This window comes from Mus caroli, chromosome 11 (assembly GCF_900094665.2).
Source record: "Mus caroli chromosome 11, CAROLI_EIJ_v1.1, whole genome shotgun sequence".
Classification (NCBI taxonomy): Eukaryota; Metazoa; Chordata; class Mammalia; order Rodentia; family Muridae; genus Mus; species Mus caroli.
This window is the reverse complement of record NC_034580.1, coordinates 31,184,739-31,201,008: the sequence shown is the minus strand read 5'-3', so window position 1 is coordinate 31,201,008 and position 16,270 is coordinate 31,184,739. Positions and strand designations below refer to the sequence as shown.

General features: G+C 48.1%; 1 protein-coding gene across 3 annotated transcripts in view; it reads right to left on the bottom strand.

Moving 5' to 3' along the window:
• Positions 1–16,270, bottom strand: part of Slit3 (slit guidance ligand 3) — a 587,044-nt gene that overhangs the window by 88,700 nt on the left and 482,074 nt on the right. For all 3 annotated transcript variants that reach the window (XM_021178434.2, XM_029484039.1, XM_029484040.1), the window contains 2 exons: positions 7,789–7,932; positions 6,122–6,285 (listed from right to left, as the gene is read on the bottom strand). In XM_021178434.2, the coding sequence (XP_021034093.1) occupies positions 6,122–6,285; positions 7,789–7,932 (308 nt within the window). The remainder of the gene's footprint in view (positions 1–6,121; positions 6,286–7,788; positions 7,933–16,270) is intronic.

The following is a 16,270-nucleotide window of genomic DNA, read 5'->3' as shown; positions in this document are numbered from 1 at the left end:
ATCATTTGGGCAGGAAGCTATCTCTGCAGCTCAGTCACCTGCCTGAAAGCAGAGGGAGAGGCCCATGGTGCAGCCACAAGCCTACTACCGTAGCATCATGGAGATGCCAAGGAAGGGCACCATGATGGATTCACTCCCCGAGGCCTGGCCCTGGCATGATGTGGGCAGTGCTAAAAGTGTTCTCTCGGCAAGGAGGGGAGGGACACTTCTCTATGTAGGAGGGGCTGCTTGTATCCATGAGATCTTGTATGATCCTGTTGGAGAAGAAAAGGCACTTGAACAATGCTTTCTCTCCTTTTTACTCCAGTCATTTCTAGTAAGAGATGGAAGCTGGGAATATAGTATGAGAAACATCTTCAACTCGTCATCAATTCAAGTCAAAGTTTCTAAAAAAAAGTCTTTTCAAGGCAATGAGTGTCCAGACAAGGGAGAGCTAAATAGCACGGAGGTAAAGCCCAGCCAGTTGGGAGCTAGATAACCCTGACCAGCTAGTTAATATCCTGCTTCAATACCCTTATCTGTAAAATGGAATCTAAAGTATTATAAGGGTGATGATGATTGGTATACATTCCAATGTTCAGAGAGACCAAGAGGACAGTCATCATTCATCAGTGGCTGGGGCCTTTCTCTGGGTAACAACCAGCAAGGAAGTCACACAGCTTGGTGGGGACACAGAATCTGGCTCCTACTGCTAAGTATGGCTGTGTGTCCACCTTAGCTCCTGGAGTAAGATACAGACTCCAGCACAAAAGGGACAACAAAGTCTTCTAATTATACTGAGCCCAGGATTTATCAAGACACAAGTTAAAGAGATGGTGCCAAGAACCCTCTGTGGTCAGAGACAGCTGGTGTCTGCACAGACCTCTCCAGGCCTCTGAATGGCACCATATGAAGAGCCCCACACTTCCATGTAAGCTATGGTCCAAGGTTAAGAGAACAGGTTGGATATCGGGGTTCATCAGAATCTAGGTTTAAGTATTCATGAGGAATGAGAGCTGGGGTCAGAAGGAGTCCCCTTTCAAGTTCAACATCTCAGACCCATGTCTGTTCTACCCATTCTCTTCCTACATTCATTTCAAATGAAATGCACACCAAGAGTGGTGAAAGTCAAGAGCGATTCACCCTCTGCATTAGCTACCACGTAGTGTCCCTGTACTGGGTCTCTCCCATGAAACCATGGGGCATATATCTTAGTTATACTTGTCTTCTTCAAATGGGAAGTTGGAACCTAGCTGCTACTCTTGAGGATTCCATGAGACCAGACTTGGAACATAGTGACATTTCATTAAGTAATGTGGATACTTGAAGCACGGCCCCGTGGGTTTCTCTAACCTCCTGTCACCATGTACCTGACTCCTTCAGGATTCCCACCCCCTTCCCTCTGGGATTTAAGACTGGGAGAAGTGGGTCTGGCAGGCGCGGTGATCCAGAGCAGAGAAGAGTCCAGCGGTGGTGGTGGTGGTGGCGGCGGTGGCAGCGGGCCATGCTGCAGGAGAGAGCGATGCTTTCCGCGGTGCTTGACAGAACCATGTTCCGTTTCCATCGTTCCACCACATGGTTAGATCAAGCACAAAGGAAAGCCCCGCGGCAACTGGTCAGAGTCAAGGTCAGGAAGCAGCATCAGAGAGAGGACAGGAGCGCTCAGAGGAAGCAGCGTGGAGAAGCAGAAGCCAGAGCAGGCCCCCACTGAGCGTGATTAGTACCAGGAGTGCAGTCCACTGGATCCTGCCAAAGACAGGGGTCCCCACCTCCCAGTGCCCTGCCCCAGGGAGACTCAGCAGCAAAGAGGGACAGGGTGGGAAACCTTCATACACTCATATCCAAGAGCATTCTGGCAGCTGACACACCAATTACATACTAACCCAGGATTGAGCCTGTAAAATCTGTCCCATCCCACCCCACTATGTGACACAAAAATCAGCAACACCTTTCCTCATGCTTTGTGACACAGGACTGAACCCACAGCTGAAAAGCCCCGTGGCAGTCTATTCCTTTTGAATAAAGACATGGTCTAGCACAGCGTAATCTCATCTCCAGGCAAATCCTCCCTTCAACATCCCACAACTCGAGAGGCTCCTGGGTACCTTGCAGGGTCTCCTGGCCCCCTGGGCCGATAGCCAATCATTTCAGCTGCTCTGAGGTACAGTAGAGGGGGAGTTGTGGCATGAAAAGCAACCATATCTCAGCTGGGCAAAGAACAGAGCCTCAGTGGGGCCATGGGTCTCCGAAGGAGATACCCATAGTCAACATGGTCTGAGAACACTGTCACAGGTAGAGCTAATGCATAGAGGGTGGTCGGAGGCTGGCTTCTGACAATGGGCTTTTGTCAGACTAAGAGAAGGAAGGAAAGGGCCAGAGAATCAACTGATTAGCCTCAGAGTAAGACATCTAATTTTAGGTTTCTGTTTGATTTCTAGATCCATTCTCTGGCTGGGAACATGGGAGAGGGTTAGGTAGACTCGGTCTATTTATCTTGTATGCCATAGACTCAATCTTTATATCCCATCTTCCATAGGTGACATTTTTTTCCTACTTGGCATCAGGTGAGAGCTGTGCATATCTCAAAGAAATGGAGCCACAGCCACATGACTCTGATCATCTCTGTTGGACACAACCTCTGATGGTAGGGACAGGTCACTCTCCTCTACCATAGTTTTGGGGACTGTCTTCATTGACAAGGTGCTCTCATACTCAGCAGCTTAGCATTGTGTGGGCTGTGTGCATTAATGGTCCAGTTAGCGTTCACCCATGCCTGGCCCTATTCACCTCTCTTTCCCTATCCCAATCTGATAGACTACAGCTACTAATGGCAATGTGGGCTCTGCTGTACCTGGAACTCCAGGGCTCTGTGAACATTCTGGTTCTAAGATGTCTCCTGTGAGGGCCTTGGTATGAGTAGGGCACATTTCACAAACTTAGAACATCCTTGGGTGGCTGGGAAGATGAGCCAGAACGTAAAGGTGCTGCCAGGCCTAGTGACCTGGGTTCCATCCCCAAGTCCCATATAGTGGGTTAACAGACTCCTGAAAGCTGTCCTCTGATCTGCATACTTCTGCTATGTCATGCCACATATGTGCACATGCACTCACACACATACACATACACATTCATTCACACACACACACACACACACACACACACACACACGCGTGTGCGCGTGCATGTGCACACAATAAAGTTCCTCTCTGGCCCTCTCTTTGCTTTTCTAAAATGACATGGAGTCCCAAAGGTAAGTGATCTGGAATCTTCCATACCAGGAATCATCCTGGTACACTAGAATCATCATAGCATTCTAGGTCATGCCCAGAAAATAATAGCCTGAACTTAGGGCTTTTCTGCCTGGGGGGTCTCAATTTTCTCTCTAGGGTGGACTGGATGAACTCTGAGGTCTCTAAAGTGGCCCTGTGTTGTACCCAAAGGATCCTACACTTTCCATAAAACAGCTTCTTCTTCTTCTTCTTCTTCTTCTTTTTTTTTAAAAAAGAAACACAGCTTTTTTTTTTTCTTAAAAACAAAAAAGAGGGACAGCATGATAGAAGGCAGGCAGTGTCCTTTAGCTGCCAAATGCACCCTGAGGGTGGGGCCTGTGCTGAAGGACTTAATCTGCTGGCTAGATCACCCCTAGCAGGCAGCATCCGCCTCTAAATGGATCTTGGTCCAGGCTGGTGGATGCAGCTGGTAAAGAGGCAGAGCAAAGTGGCTGGGAAGCCAGACGCCCTACCCAGGGAGGGGCTGGACATGTTGCAGGAGCAGCCCTCAAATTGGCTCCTAATCTCATCAGCTGTTTTGTCAAGGGGGCTGCTTTTAGGGGAAAGTAAAAATGCAGAGTTATTATCTGTCAGCTCCAGTCCATGTCACCTGCCACCCCTCCCACCTCCCCTTTCTGGAGCTTCCTAGATACACAAATCTTCAGGTCTATGGTTTCTGTGTCTCCTCAAGGCCAAGGCAGACACAGTTCCTGGTATTTCTCAAAGCCATTGTAATCCCTCTGCACCTCCCACACAGCTACAGAAGAGCACACCAAATACTCTAAGTTAAGCTCAGCGGGGCTCTGAACATCACTACCTCTACACGAACAAGCTTTCTACTTGGTATTTTTTTCTTAATGACATTTTACACAAAGTCAATTTAAGACTTCTGTCTGTCTCTTTCTTTCTTTCTTTCTTTCTTTCTTTCTTTCTTTCTTTCTTTCTTTCTTTCTTTCTTTCTCTTTCTTCCACTTATTTCTGTCCCTCACAGGAAGCCAGGATCCTGTAAACACCGAGGCAGGCAGGTAGACACTGGCCCAGCTAGCTTCAAAACTAGCTTAACTGTTTCCTAGTTCTACTGTCTATTTCTTGTTCCCTGCTCTTTGCTCTTTCTGTATACATCACCCATACCTTGCTACCTGTCCCAGCCTCAGTCAATGCTAGGTCACTGCCATGATGGGAATACTAATTGGATCCAGTGTTGTCTCTGTCCCTCCCCTGCCACTCAGGGTTTAGACTCAACCTGAGGTCCTGGGTATTGACAGGACACTCATGAGACTGAAGTACAGGACGGCAGGTGGCTCTCTGCCCTCCTCTGACTTCATCAACCCATTCTATGGGAACCACTGACTGGCCAAGCTAATTAACTTGGCCCCAAGTAGGCAGAGAAGAAGGAGGAGATAATGCCAGGGATAACTGTAAGCACTGGGAAGGGATGGTGTTCTATGGGTGACTCTTGGTGCTCTTTCTACCCAGAGGTGTCCCCAGACTCAGAGAGGAATCTAAGGAAACAGTGTTTGGGGGTTAGAAGTACAGCCAAGAAACTAGGAAGACAGCAATTCAAGTAGCTGGACCACCCGCTGCCCTAGATTAATAGAACAGTTATAGACCCTGATCTTCATTACTGCTTACTGACTGTGATGTGAGGGTGACCTTCACCTTGGAGCCCTCAGCTCTCTCTGCTTTAGAGCGGGCTCTCACCTGATGACTCCAAGTGGCTACTAGAAGAAGCAAATCAAACTGAGATCACTCAGGACAGTGCTCCTCACAGGCGAAAAATGTCTGCTCACTGATACCATTGTGCCGGAGAAGGCAAATAGGCAACGAATGAGTGTTCTTACTACCACAAAGTCCCTGCATCTCTCTAGACCCTCTCCAGGTATTTGCTTCTGCAGGTAAAATAGGATAAAAATCTCAAGTGTATCATCCTGGTAACACACATGACAGAATTTGATTTAAGGGATAAAGAACATGGTATAAGAAGCTCAGATCTGTCTTCTGGCCTTCTGATGACCAGTCCCCATGCCAGCATTGTTTCTGGGGAAAACACATTGACTGAGTACTCTCTCAGATGGGTGGGAGCACGGTTCTCGCCAAGATACACACTGTCAGGGTTGGCTCATTCTATCTCGGTACATCCTGCTGTCTGTTTATCGGCCATGGCGAGCACAGCACAGCACAGCATAGCACAGCCCTGATCTTTTTTGAGAAAAACAGAAAAATGATAATGATGTTTCAATGCTAGCTCATGCCGCCATTGGTGAAGGAGACCACCTTTCTTTCTGAGGTGGGCTGGGAAGTCTCTTGCCGCCTCTAGACAGAGCTGGGCACGGGAATACAAGCTGTGCCTCTTCCCAGTCTGATGTTCCCTCTAGCAGGAGAGAGTAGCCATCTGCTTCCAAGAGGTGGGGAAGGTGTTTGTGAAACCTGTAACCTAACCTATAATGGTTGAGAGCTATATCCAAAGCCTGGCTGCAGCCCAGCCTGGGCTGTATCTATTTCTGTGCCATTTGGGGAATCTGCTTCAGAGACTACAAAATAAATCTTGGTCTCCTCTCCAGTGCACGCGTGCGAAGGCTGCCCAGCCTCCCTCCACCTAGCTCCATCTAGGAGGAGCAACTGTGTCTGGGCTCTGTTTCTCCCAAGGTGCCCACCCCTCCCCCATGCTTTTATTGTGTGAGTGTGTTTTATTTTAAATCCATAAGGTAATTGGCTTTCTGTAGGACTAACTGAATTTCCCCAATTTAATTTGCAAAGAAGCTCCCGAGGAGCCATTACAGCGCTTGCTGTCCTCCAGATTGGATTACTGGCCTCTCTGGGGCTGCTGTATTCTGAGTCAGAACGTGGGGCCCCCGCTCCCATAACCTGATTACCTGAGCAGCGGAACTTCTTGCTTTTGATCTGGCTGATACGCTTGTTGGCCAGCCGGCGTGGGCTGCTGCAGCGGGCCCCGCTTGTCTCAATAGGGTTGTCCTGGAGGTAGTCAGCCAACCACTTCAAGTGGCAGTCGCAAACAAATGGGTTTTGAGCTAAGTGGCTGAAAGAGGGACAGGGCTGTCAATCCGGAGTGACCTGTGGTACCTCGCTTCACCACCACCCTGTCTTGTATTGGGCCCTAGCAAACTGGTGTGAGGTCCTTTCCTCACTGTCCCAGGAGGCCTGGAGGAGGTGGGGGTGCCATTTTCAGAGAGGAGTCACAGAAATGGTGTGAGGCCAGCTGTCTGCTAAAGGCAGCACAGATGCAGCCAACATCTGGTCTGGGGAATCAGCTTCCCCATTCTCCCCTCTCAGGGCAGGACCTACTGCTGTCTGGCTCCACTTCCCCCATGCTGGAATCTGATGGGCAATGCAAGCCTAGAGCTTTAGAGTTTACACTTACAGCAACATGCATTCTATTTCTCCAAGCTTGGTGATGCCAGGCACATAAAGCAGCTGGTATGGTAACAGGCTTATGGTGGGAGTTCCACATATAGTAGTGGGCACTGTTGCCATTGCCCTCACCATCACGGGAGTGCAGAGGACCTCACCTCCTCTGAGAGTAAGGACCACTCAGAGCACTAAGCACAGAACTTCCCACATGGTCGTGGTGGGCATTCAACACCAAGCAGCTGTCCTCACTCTGTACTGGTTCCTGCCTCTCACTACTAAGGAAATGTGCCAGATGAAATGACTTCCAGGGCTTCCAGAAGACCTCCAGGCTCATTGTAGGCCTGGGGCTGGCACTGAAATCTGTGGTTGGAACTGTGAAGCCCACAGACCTGAGTGAGATATGCACCCTGGTGATCTGCTTACCTGCAGGACACACACACACACACACACACACACACACACACCCCAGCAGTGCTTGGGAAGTAAGGGTTGGGTGTGTGTATAAGGCATCCCCAGAAAGCCTGTGTTAGAGACTTGGCTTTGCAGGGTGTGGGGAGCTGCCAGAGGGGGGGATGGATCCTCACAGAGATAGAGAATGCTTAGAACACCACGCTGGCTACTGTGGTCATGAGCACAGCTCGCAAGTTATGCCAGCATCCTGTTTCATACTAGCCATAGTTTCTTTAAATTCTATCTATCCATCCATCCATCTATCTATCTATGTATCTATGTCTTCATGCATGTCAGAAGAAGGCATCAGATCCCAGTATAGATGGTTGTGAGCCACCCTGCGGTTGCTGAGAATTGAACTCAGAACCTCTGAAAGAACAGCCAGTGCTCTTAACCTCTGAGCCACCTCTCCAGCCCCCATCTCAGACCCTCTAGCTGTGATCTTGAGTAAACTCTTCAATCTCTCAGTGCCTTGGATTCTTCACATAAAATCTGGCGGTGATCCTGGGTTGTGCTGTGAGGCTTACATGTTTGAAAGTGAGATAAACTTCATCACAGTCAGGCCCCAATGGTACCAACCCTGAATGCTTGGTGCAGTTAAGTGCTTTGAGCTTCATCTCCCAGCCATGCTGCTAATGCTAGAAATCCTCCCACAGGGCCTCAGTCCTCCCTCCGTTGCTTTGGTGGGAGGGGTCTGCCACTTCCAGGGCGGTGTACTCACAGGGTCTGGATGGACTGCAGTGGAACGAAGAGCCCTTTGCTGATAGTCTGCAACTTGTTGTCATACAGAGAGAGCAGATTGAGGTTCTGTAGGTCCTGGAAGGTGTTCACCCGCAGGCAGTTGATCTTGTTAGCATTGAGGAGGCTGTGGGCAGAAGAGAGGTTTCCAGTCACTGTCAGCGGAGCAAAGGCTGACTGAACCTGCTGGTACTGCTGGAAAGTGGGCATCCCTCATCCACATGGCCTTGAGTTTCTGCTGCAGCCCAGAGAAAGAGAGGCTGCTTTCTGGGCTTCCCAGACCCCCCCCATTTTCTCTCATCACTGCGGATGCTGTGCTGCACAAGTTATCACCACTTGCACCTGGCCTCACACCTGCACCTGGCCTCACACCTGCACCTTCCCTCGCACCTGCACCTGGCCTCACACCTGCAGCCTTGGACAAACGTTGGGAGTGGGGGCGAGCATTTTGCACTTTTCTGTTTTAGAGTTCAGAGCTTCCAGGCATCACAAAGAAGAAGAAAAATCATTTGGCACAATTGTTGTAATGCTTTAATAGATGGAGTTAGGGCGATTTTTTGATTCAGAGAACTCCCTGGAGCTTGTTTAGATCACTGATTTCATAGGAAATCTAATAAAAGTTATAGACCATCTCCCAAGGAAGAAATGTGTTCATGTATAGGCACACACACGCACGCACGCACGCGCGCACACACACACACACACACACACACACACACTTTGTCTTTATCATAACTTCATACCTTCATCTACTTCTCTTCAGCCCTCTTGGTCACCTGCTGTCCCTCAGGCACATTCTAACCCCTTTCTCCATCCCTTTCAGCACAGCTGGCCTCTCTACTCAAATGCCATCTCCTCAGAGAGGCCTGCTCTGACCCGCTCACCTTCCTCAGGGAAGCTGCCCCAACCCTCTTGGCCCTCAGCAGGGCCCTATCATCCCAGTAATTGTCTCCTATACAGTTCCTTCCTGCATCTCACCTTAATCTGTGACGTGAGGATATTTACTAGTTTCCTAGTTTGCCACGTGTGCAATCTGGTGTAACAGAAATGCCATTTCTTCAATCTCCCCCTTCATTACCAAGGTTTATTCTTTTTTTTTAAGGTCATATATCCAGCTCCATACACACCTTCAGGGGTCTCTCTCCTTGAAGATAGATCTGATTTGGGTTCAACTTTCTTACCCACTGGGGGCCCTTTCTGCTATGATCATAGCTTTTTATACCGTTCCCTCCTTCACAGAACAACACAGGAAGTGCGGGAAGCACTGGCCCAGCAGATGTTCTGAGCACCACAGACAAGTTTCAGAAAGCAGTGCTGCTAAGTCAAGCAAATTTGGCTGAGCATTTCCTTTATGGCCCTAGACTGACTGGTTGTGCCCTTGAAACTACAGTGAAATAATTTCTCATGCCTTCTTGAAGGAGAGGGGGAAGAACCAGAGAGGAAGAATGTTGAATTTTTAGATACCACTTCTTACGGCAGACTCAGAGCTCCCTTGGTGGTGAATAATCAGGGATTCAGAGCTGACCCCCTTGCTTTAGGAGCATCTCTAAGCCATAGGCCACAGGGACTGGAGTTAGCAAGGGTAGAGGGGCCCCTGGGTGGCAGCCTTCCCTCCCTTACTGCAGGCCTGTTTCCCTTGCTCTGTTTCCCTGTGCTAGCCAGGTGCAGGCAGGCAGCTGTGGCCATGACAAGCAGAAGAAGAACAGCCTGTTTAATCTGGCTAATAACGTGCAAGGTCCCTAGGGTCCCCACAGATGTCCTCCTGCCTCAGAGTGAAGAAAAAAATTTTTAAAAAGCTCACGTTGCTAGAATATTCTTTGTTTTCCAAAGTGCCTTCCTGACCCCTGTTATTCTCACTATAACCTGGGCAGATGGGCAGCGCCTTCTCACAGTTCCAGGCGAAGAGACTGAAGCAGAGAGTCTGAGGGCTTTTGCAAGGTCAGGAGAGTTTCCAGGGAGCACGCTGTGAGGAATTATGATAACCAGGTCTCTAGAGGGCTCAGCTGCTTCTTTATGAATGCCTTAGCTACCCTGCCAATCTGCCCATCCTCTCTGTAACAACCCCCCCCCAACAATTTCCTATGACTCCTGTATTAGACTGTGGTCAAGGTCATTCTAAGTGGGGGACATTTGAACGAGGCTGCAATATGAACACAATAAAATTCAAGCAATCATGTTAGAAAAGGGTCTTTCACATACACACTTTTACCTTATTTATAAAATCAAATCTATTAGTTGTTTTTTGTACCCCTGCCCCCTATAAGACAGGGTCTCACTATGTAGCTCTGGCTGTCCTGGAACTCACTCTGTACATCAGGCTGGCTTCGAACTCAGAGATCCGCCTGACTCCGCCTTTCAAGTGCTGGGATGAAAGGCATATGCCATTATGCCTGGGTGTTTTATTTTTTAAGTCATTGGTAAATGATTTGTTCTAAATATTGATAGCCAAGGCCTTTGGGAGCACCATCATGCCAGAAATGTTAAACTATTTAATAAAGAGACCGGGATGACTTAGCTAATGGTTTGAGGATCTCTTTTTTCCTAACATTTTACAATAAGATTTTACTATGCGTCAAAAGTTAGAATTTTATGCAACCCCCCCCCCACTCACACACCTAGAGCAGATTTTTTTTTGTTGTTGTTTTGTCTTGGAAAACAAATTCCAAAACCTCTGGCAATGATTCAAATGACACATTCACAGACAGGACATGATGCTCTCTGCCACGGTCTGGAGCTTTTTTCCAATCATGTATCTCCCCCAACCCCCACAAGTCCCTTTTGGACCTCTCTAGCTTAAGAAGGCTTTTTAGACATGACACCTTGTTCCAGATTCATGAGCCCCACAGCAATACTTGGTACTGGGAAGCATTTGAGTTAGACAAAGAAGATGGCTCTGGAGACAGAGAAGGAGCAGCTCTGACCTGCCTGGAGAGTATTTACCCTGCATGGATCTTGGCAATACTCCTGGCCTACCAGGTCCAGCTTCCTTTGCTCATCTGTGCGCTTCTCTGTCTCCCATTGCTCCTGGATCTCTCAGCACAGGATGTTCTTTCAAAGGGGTGAAATATCACAACAACCCAGGCTGGCAGAGTTACTAAGAAACAGAGCTCTGGGTGCAGAGCTCATGAAGCAGGGGGCAAAAGAAGACAGAGAAGGGCATAGGCTCCTGGACACTCATCCTCTTGCAGCTGTTCGGCTCCCCAGGCGTGATGAGGAGGTGTTGTGAGAGATAAAATTAAGCTGCTTACAGAGAATTAGTCACTGAGGTAGCCTCAGAGCCTCAGCATCAGCAGGATCTAGCAGCCTGTCTCTGTTCTCTCTCTTTGGGGGAAGAAGATTGGCAGCTACTCAACTTAGTCTGGCTTCCATAAAAGGAGCTCTGAGCTATCTGGTCCATGGGAAAGAGATGAGGGCATTCAAAAAACACCAAAAGACAGAGCCAAAAAGAACTATCAGCTCAGCATCCCTTGTCTGAAACGCTTGGGACCAGAAGTATTTAGAATTTCAGACTGTGGGATATTGTGTGTGTATAGTGGAAGATCTTAGGGAAGGGACCCAACTCTATATTCATTAACATTTCATATACACCTTATATACAACACCTGGAGGACATTTTCTATAATGGTTTTTGCATGCTGCTGTTTTGACTGTGATCTGTCACATGAGGTTAAGTGTGGAATATTCCACCTGTGGTATCATATGGATGATCAAAAAGGTACAGATTTAGAAGTTATGGCTTTGGGGATTAGGAATGCTCACACCGTCTCTGCACTGGACTTTAGCAATCAGAGGATGGCCATGGCTTCTCTTGTGGGCTAGACAAGTTAATTCTCTTCCTTTGGAGTAAAGACCTCTACAATGTTTTATCTGCTTTGATTTATCCTCCTTTGAGGAGCAGTGATGTAAATGTGTGTAGAAACCACATCGAGAAGGCTGGGTCGTTGGTGGAGGCCACACCCATGCACCAAATATTTCCCACACAAGAGCATCCTGATCACCATCATTTTTACAGTGAGGAAACCGAGGGCCAGAATGATGACAGACTTGGTCAAGCTACCTCAGCCTGTGTGATTTCAAAGCTTATCATATATATATATATATATATATATATATATATATATATATGCACTTTTTCTCTTCTGTATTCCTTATCTCCAGTGCATGCCTGGTTCTGCTGGCCTTGAGGTGGACAGGATATACGTCGGCAGACAGACGTCTGGTTGGGTCTAGGTGACCCCGCTTGTCTCTTGGGAGTAGAGACATGTCTCAGCTTGGGATGTTCACCACACTGTAACTGATTCAAGTTTCTTTATCTTGTAGTTGTGTGAGGCAGACATTCTATGCTCAGGGAGAGCTAAGTGCTGATGAGGGAGACGGTGTGTGTGGCTCACGGGTCTCCTCACTCTGAAGCTTTTCTGCATTCTGAGACGAGCAGGAGACAACACCTGGGTTGTTCACCCAGAGGCCAGAGGCCATCTTTCACAGATGAAAACATTGACTCCCCACTGTTCACAAGTGTTTCCAGAGAAAAACCAACTCTCTTTTGAGGCTCCCAGACCAGCACACCAAAGGAAACTCAAGAGTCATGTGACTATCAAGAGGATGATGACGCTGTGTGAGGAGTAACCTGAGGGGTTAATCCACACTAAGCACTTGCACTGACATCTTACAAATATCGAATCCTCCATAACCCTACATAGTAAACGCCACCTCTACCTGCCAGATAACACTGGGAGACACAAAGACATAAACTCAGTTTGAGTAGTGGTCCCTGACCTGTGAATGGTCATCTAACCATTCTGTTACTCTGATACCCATCTGCTCATTAAGGGAAGGTGCCAATCACCTAAAGCTATGAGGAGGTAGAGGTAGAGGTTTCTGCATCAAACTAAGTGATGATCTGGCAACAATATAACACAAGAAGAGCCCTGTTTTCCCATCGGAGGAATGGGAGGAGAAGAGCCCATTAGATAGTGTGTGTTTATATTTGCATGTGTTAGCTGAGCCGTGCTACCACCTCCTGCCTTTGCCTGCTTGCTGGAGCACTTTGGACTTCCGCATATGTTTTATGTCAAGAGGTATTAGCACACATCCCATCGACTACCCAACGTAACGATGCTGTGGGGAGATAATCCTTTCCAGAAGCAGCTGCCTACAGGAGAAGCAGGGTAGGGAGAAACGAAGCCAGAGCTCACTGGGGGGAAGGAAATACCCCAAGTCTGGTATGGAAATGGTTCTTCTGACTCATGCCCTGCTCGGGGACTGGTCTGGCCTATCAGAGAAGGCTCAGGCACTCTTGCTGCTGGTAGCAGCGTGCAGCCTTATTTGTTCAAGGTTCAAGAGCTGTCAAGGAGGTGAACTATGGGTATAGATGAGCCCATTGAGATCAAATAAGAGCACAGTCTCTTTCCAAAGGCCACTGATGCCTCACCGATAGCTACCACCCTTGCCCATACCCCATCCTCCAAGGCCTTTGCTGCAGGATTTGGGCAAGACAAACATCTGGAGTTAGGTTTAGTGATAAATTGCATTAAAATCACCTTAGCAACTCCAGCCAGCCACGTGTTGATTTAGGGGCCCAGAGCTATCATTCTGGGTCGTATTTATATTCTCTACACCTGCTCAAAGGTCTGCGGGAAAAGGTTGCCTTACTCTGCCTCTTACAGAGTGTTTGCTGAAGATGTCAAGAGAAAATTCCAGATGCCCGAGAATGCAAGGCCTTCTCAGAAAACCAGTGTCCAGACAGAGTGCAGTGGGCTTTCCAAGAGAAAGGGTGAAACGCTTCCAGGAACTATCCCTGTGGGAGACAGGGATGAATCCAGCCAGAACGGCAGCATTGTGAACTTTCTTTTCCTGAACTTGCAAGTCACTTACTCTTTGACAAACAAGGGCATGCAGCAGCTCCACATGAGGAGAAAGATGGCACCAAGGGCCTCCAGCATGACCTTTTCTTTGGCTCCTTCAGGGGAGAACACTTTTTAAAGGAAGTGTTAGAAAGACTCTTTGCCATTAAAAGTGTCCTACATGTCTCTAGAGAGGTACTTGCTATTACACATGGGTATAAAATATTAGTACCGAGACCAATTAAGGGAGCTATTATGGACCCCTGACTAAGCTGGAGGATCTCCAGGCATCCTTCTCTCATTAATATGCCTGTCTTCTCTTTTATTTCATTAGAATTAACCCTCTGCCATCCTAAATTTCTTTATCCACTAAGTGTAACGGGACTAATCTCTTTTCATGCTTCCTTCCCATATGAAATATGGGAAATGAATTTTGACCTTCAGTAACTTGCTGACGCCGGACTGAAGAAGACATGACTGATTTCTCCTGCCACAGTACAGAGGTTCTCTGGCCACGGCCAGGCTCTTCCTGGAGCTTGTCAGGGGATGCTCTGATGATCCACATTATGCCAAACACTCATAGCAGGGCACAGGAGGAACCTTCCAGCTCCCAAGGTGGCAAAGGTAACACTTTCCTTCTCTCCCGATAATGGCTATGCTATTGTCACAGGCCTGGGGTTGTCATGGTGACTCCAGATGGAAATGAAACAAAAGCATGCAGCATACAGCATCGCCATCCGGTGGCCTGTCTGAGCAACATTCCTATCTATCCACTCCAGTGACACAGGAGGGCCCTAGGAGCAGGGTTCAGTAGGGGTTTTCTAAGAGAATCAGAGGAGAGCTGAGACCCAGAGCCTAGAGAGGGACAGCTATGACCTGTCTGTGAGGCAGTGCAGTGACCTTGCCTGTTTTAGCTCTGCTTGCTGCGCCACCCCCACCTATTGGGGTGGTCACTTTCCTGACCCCCATCTATCGGGATGGTCACTTTCCTGATTGCCACCTGGTGACCAATCAAGCCTTCAAGAAGACAGAACCATTTACATGGAACATTCTAGGAGTTAGGGTTTTTCTTAGGACGCGCCAGATTCATAAGAAGGGGGAGAATTGTTCCCTTAAAAACAACTTCTGAATCGGAACTCTTTTTGTCACAGGAGAGGACTCTTTCCTTCACACAGCTTCATTTCTGTGTCTCGGGGAAACAAGGGCTCCTAGATTCCTGGCCCTACAACTTAGATATGAGTGATCAACACCAAGTTAATTAACCCCCAGTTTCCAGTCTGTAAAATGGGCCTCGATCAAAATACTTCCCTTGTAGCAGTGTCAAGAAGATTAAATGAGACTCTGCGTCTGCCACTGCTTAGCACCAGTCCCGGGCTTATTAAGTGCTCAATCGCTGTTAGATGTCTTGGATAGCAGCATATTGGAAAGTACCTGTGACGTGCTGGTGAGGGGATGTAATCTATATGGAGTGAAGTTATGCTCAGTGTTCTGTAATTGGCATGTTGCTTGGCAAACTTCAAGAACCTCAAATGGTTCTGTCTCTCTTCCAAGAAAATTGAACAGGTGCCCGGGTTGTCTTAACTTCTTCCAGGCTGAAGACAGTCTGGTTTTGGTTTAAAAATCCTCATGGAGCAGGTTGAAAAGCCTGCATCTCTGATGGCTCCCTGATTCCAGCAACTTTCTGGGCCATGCCATGAGATCAATGAGTGTTAAATGAATGCTCCCTTCCCCAGGGAAAGCGGTGACAGCACAGCTTGCAGCTGCCCATCAGAGAAGGAAACAACAGCCCTAGTGACATACTGACTGCTTTCCCTGCCTTGGAGACAACGGGCCTCTGAGTTACAGAGTGCAGGATCTCAGGACATCCTATCCGATGGCTGCCCACCCCGATCAGACAGCTGTCACCTCCCATGTCCTGAGAGCTCATGGGGGGTCAAGAGAAAGTAGTCAGGATTACAAGCAGGTGACACGTTCTGTTCTAACCATGGCTTCCCAGGTGTCTCCCTCTATCACCCAACCTCCTTCCTGGCAGTCTGGTTTAACAAGGAAGCTGATAGACTGTCTTACATCTCCAACAACAGTGAAGACTGCCGGACTGAATGGACCTGTTTAGGATTAATTAATCCTAATTAATTAATTAATTAATTAGGGAGGTACCTTAGCTACTCAGAAACATCTAAAGAAGGCATGGTGAGACTGTAGTACCAGCCGTGTGTGTGTGTGTGTGTGTGTGTGTGTGTGCGCGCGCGCGTGCACACACGCGTGCAGCCCTGAGGTTCGTTTGATATGAGACATTGTAAGTTCAGCTAAGGATGCAGCTCTTGGGAAGATTCAGAAGACAATGTATCAAGTTCAGGGTCAACTCCAAGGACTGCTGAAGCTTGCCTGTATAAACCCGTTTGGTGCAGTCTCTGAAAGTGCCTAGGATACTGTACTATTGGTGTTGACTGTCTGTCCAAAGGAGCATGGCAAGCAAATTGCCCTAGTGGGATGGCTGGGTACATCCTAAACTGGGCATCGCTGGAAGGATGGCAGCTAAGTCCAGAGCAGTCAGGAAGGGAGGGAGGGGCAGAATAGCCAAGAACAAACATCCACTTGGTCCCTGTTAGTGTCACAACAAGT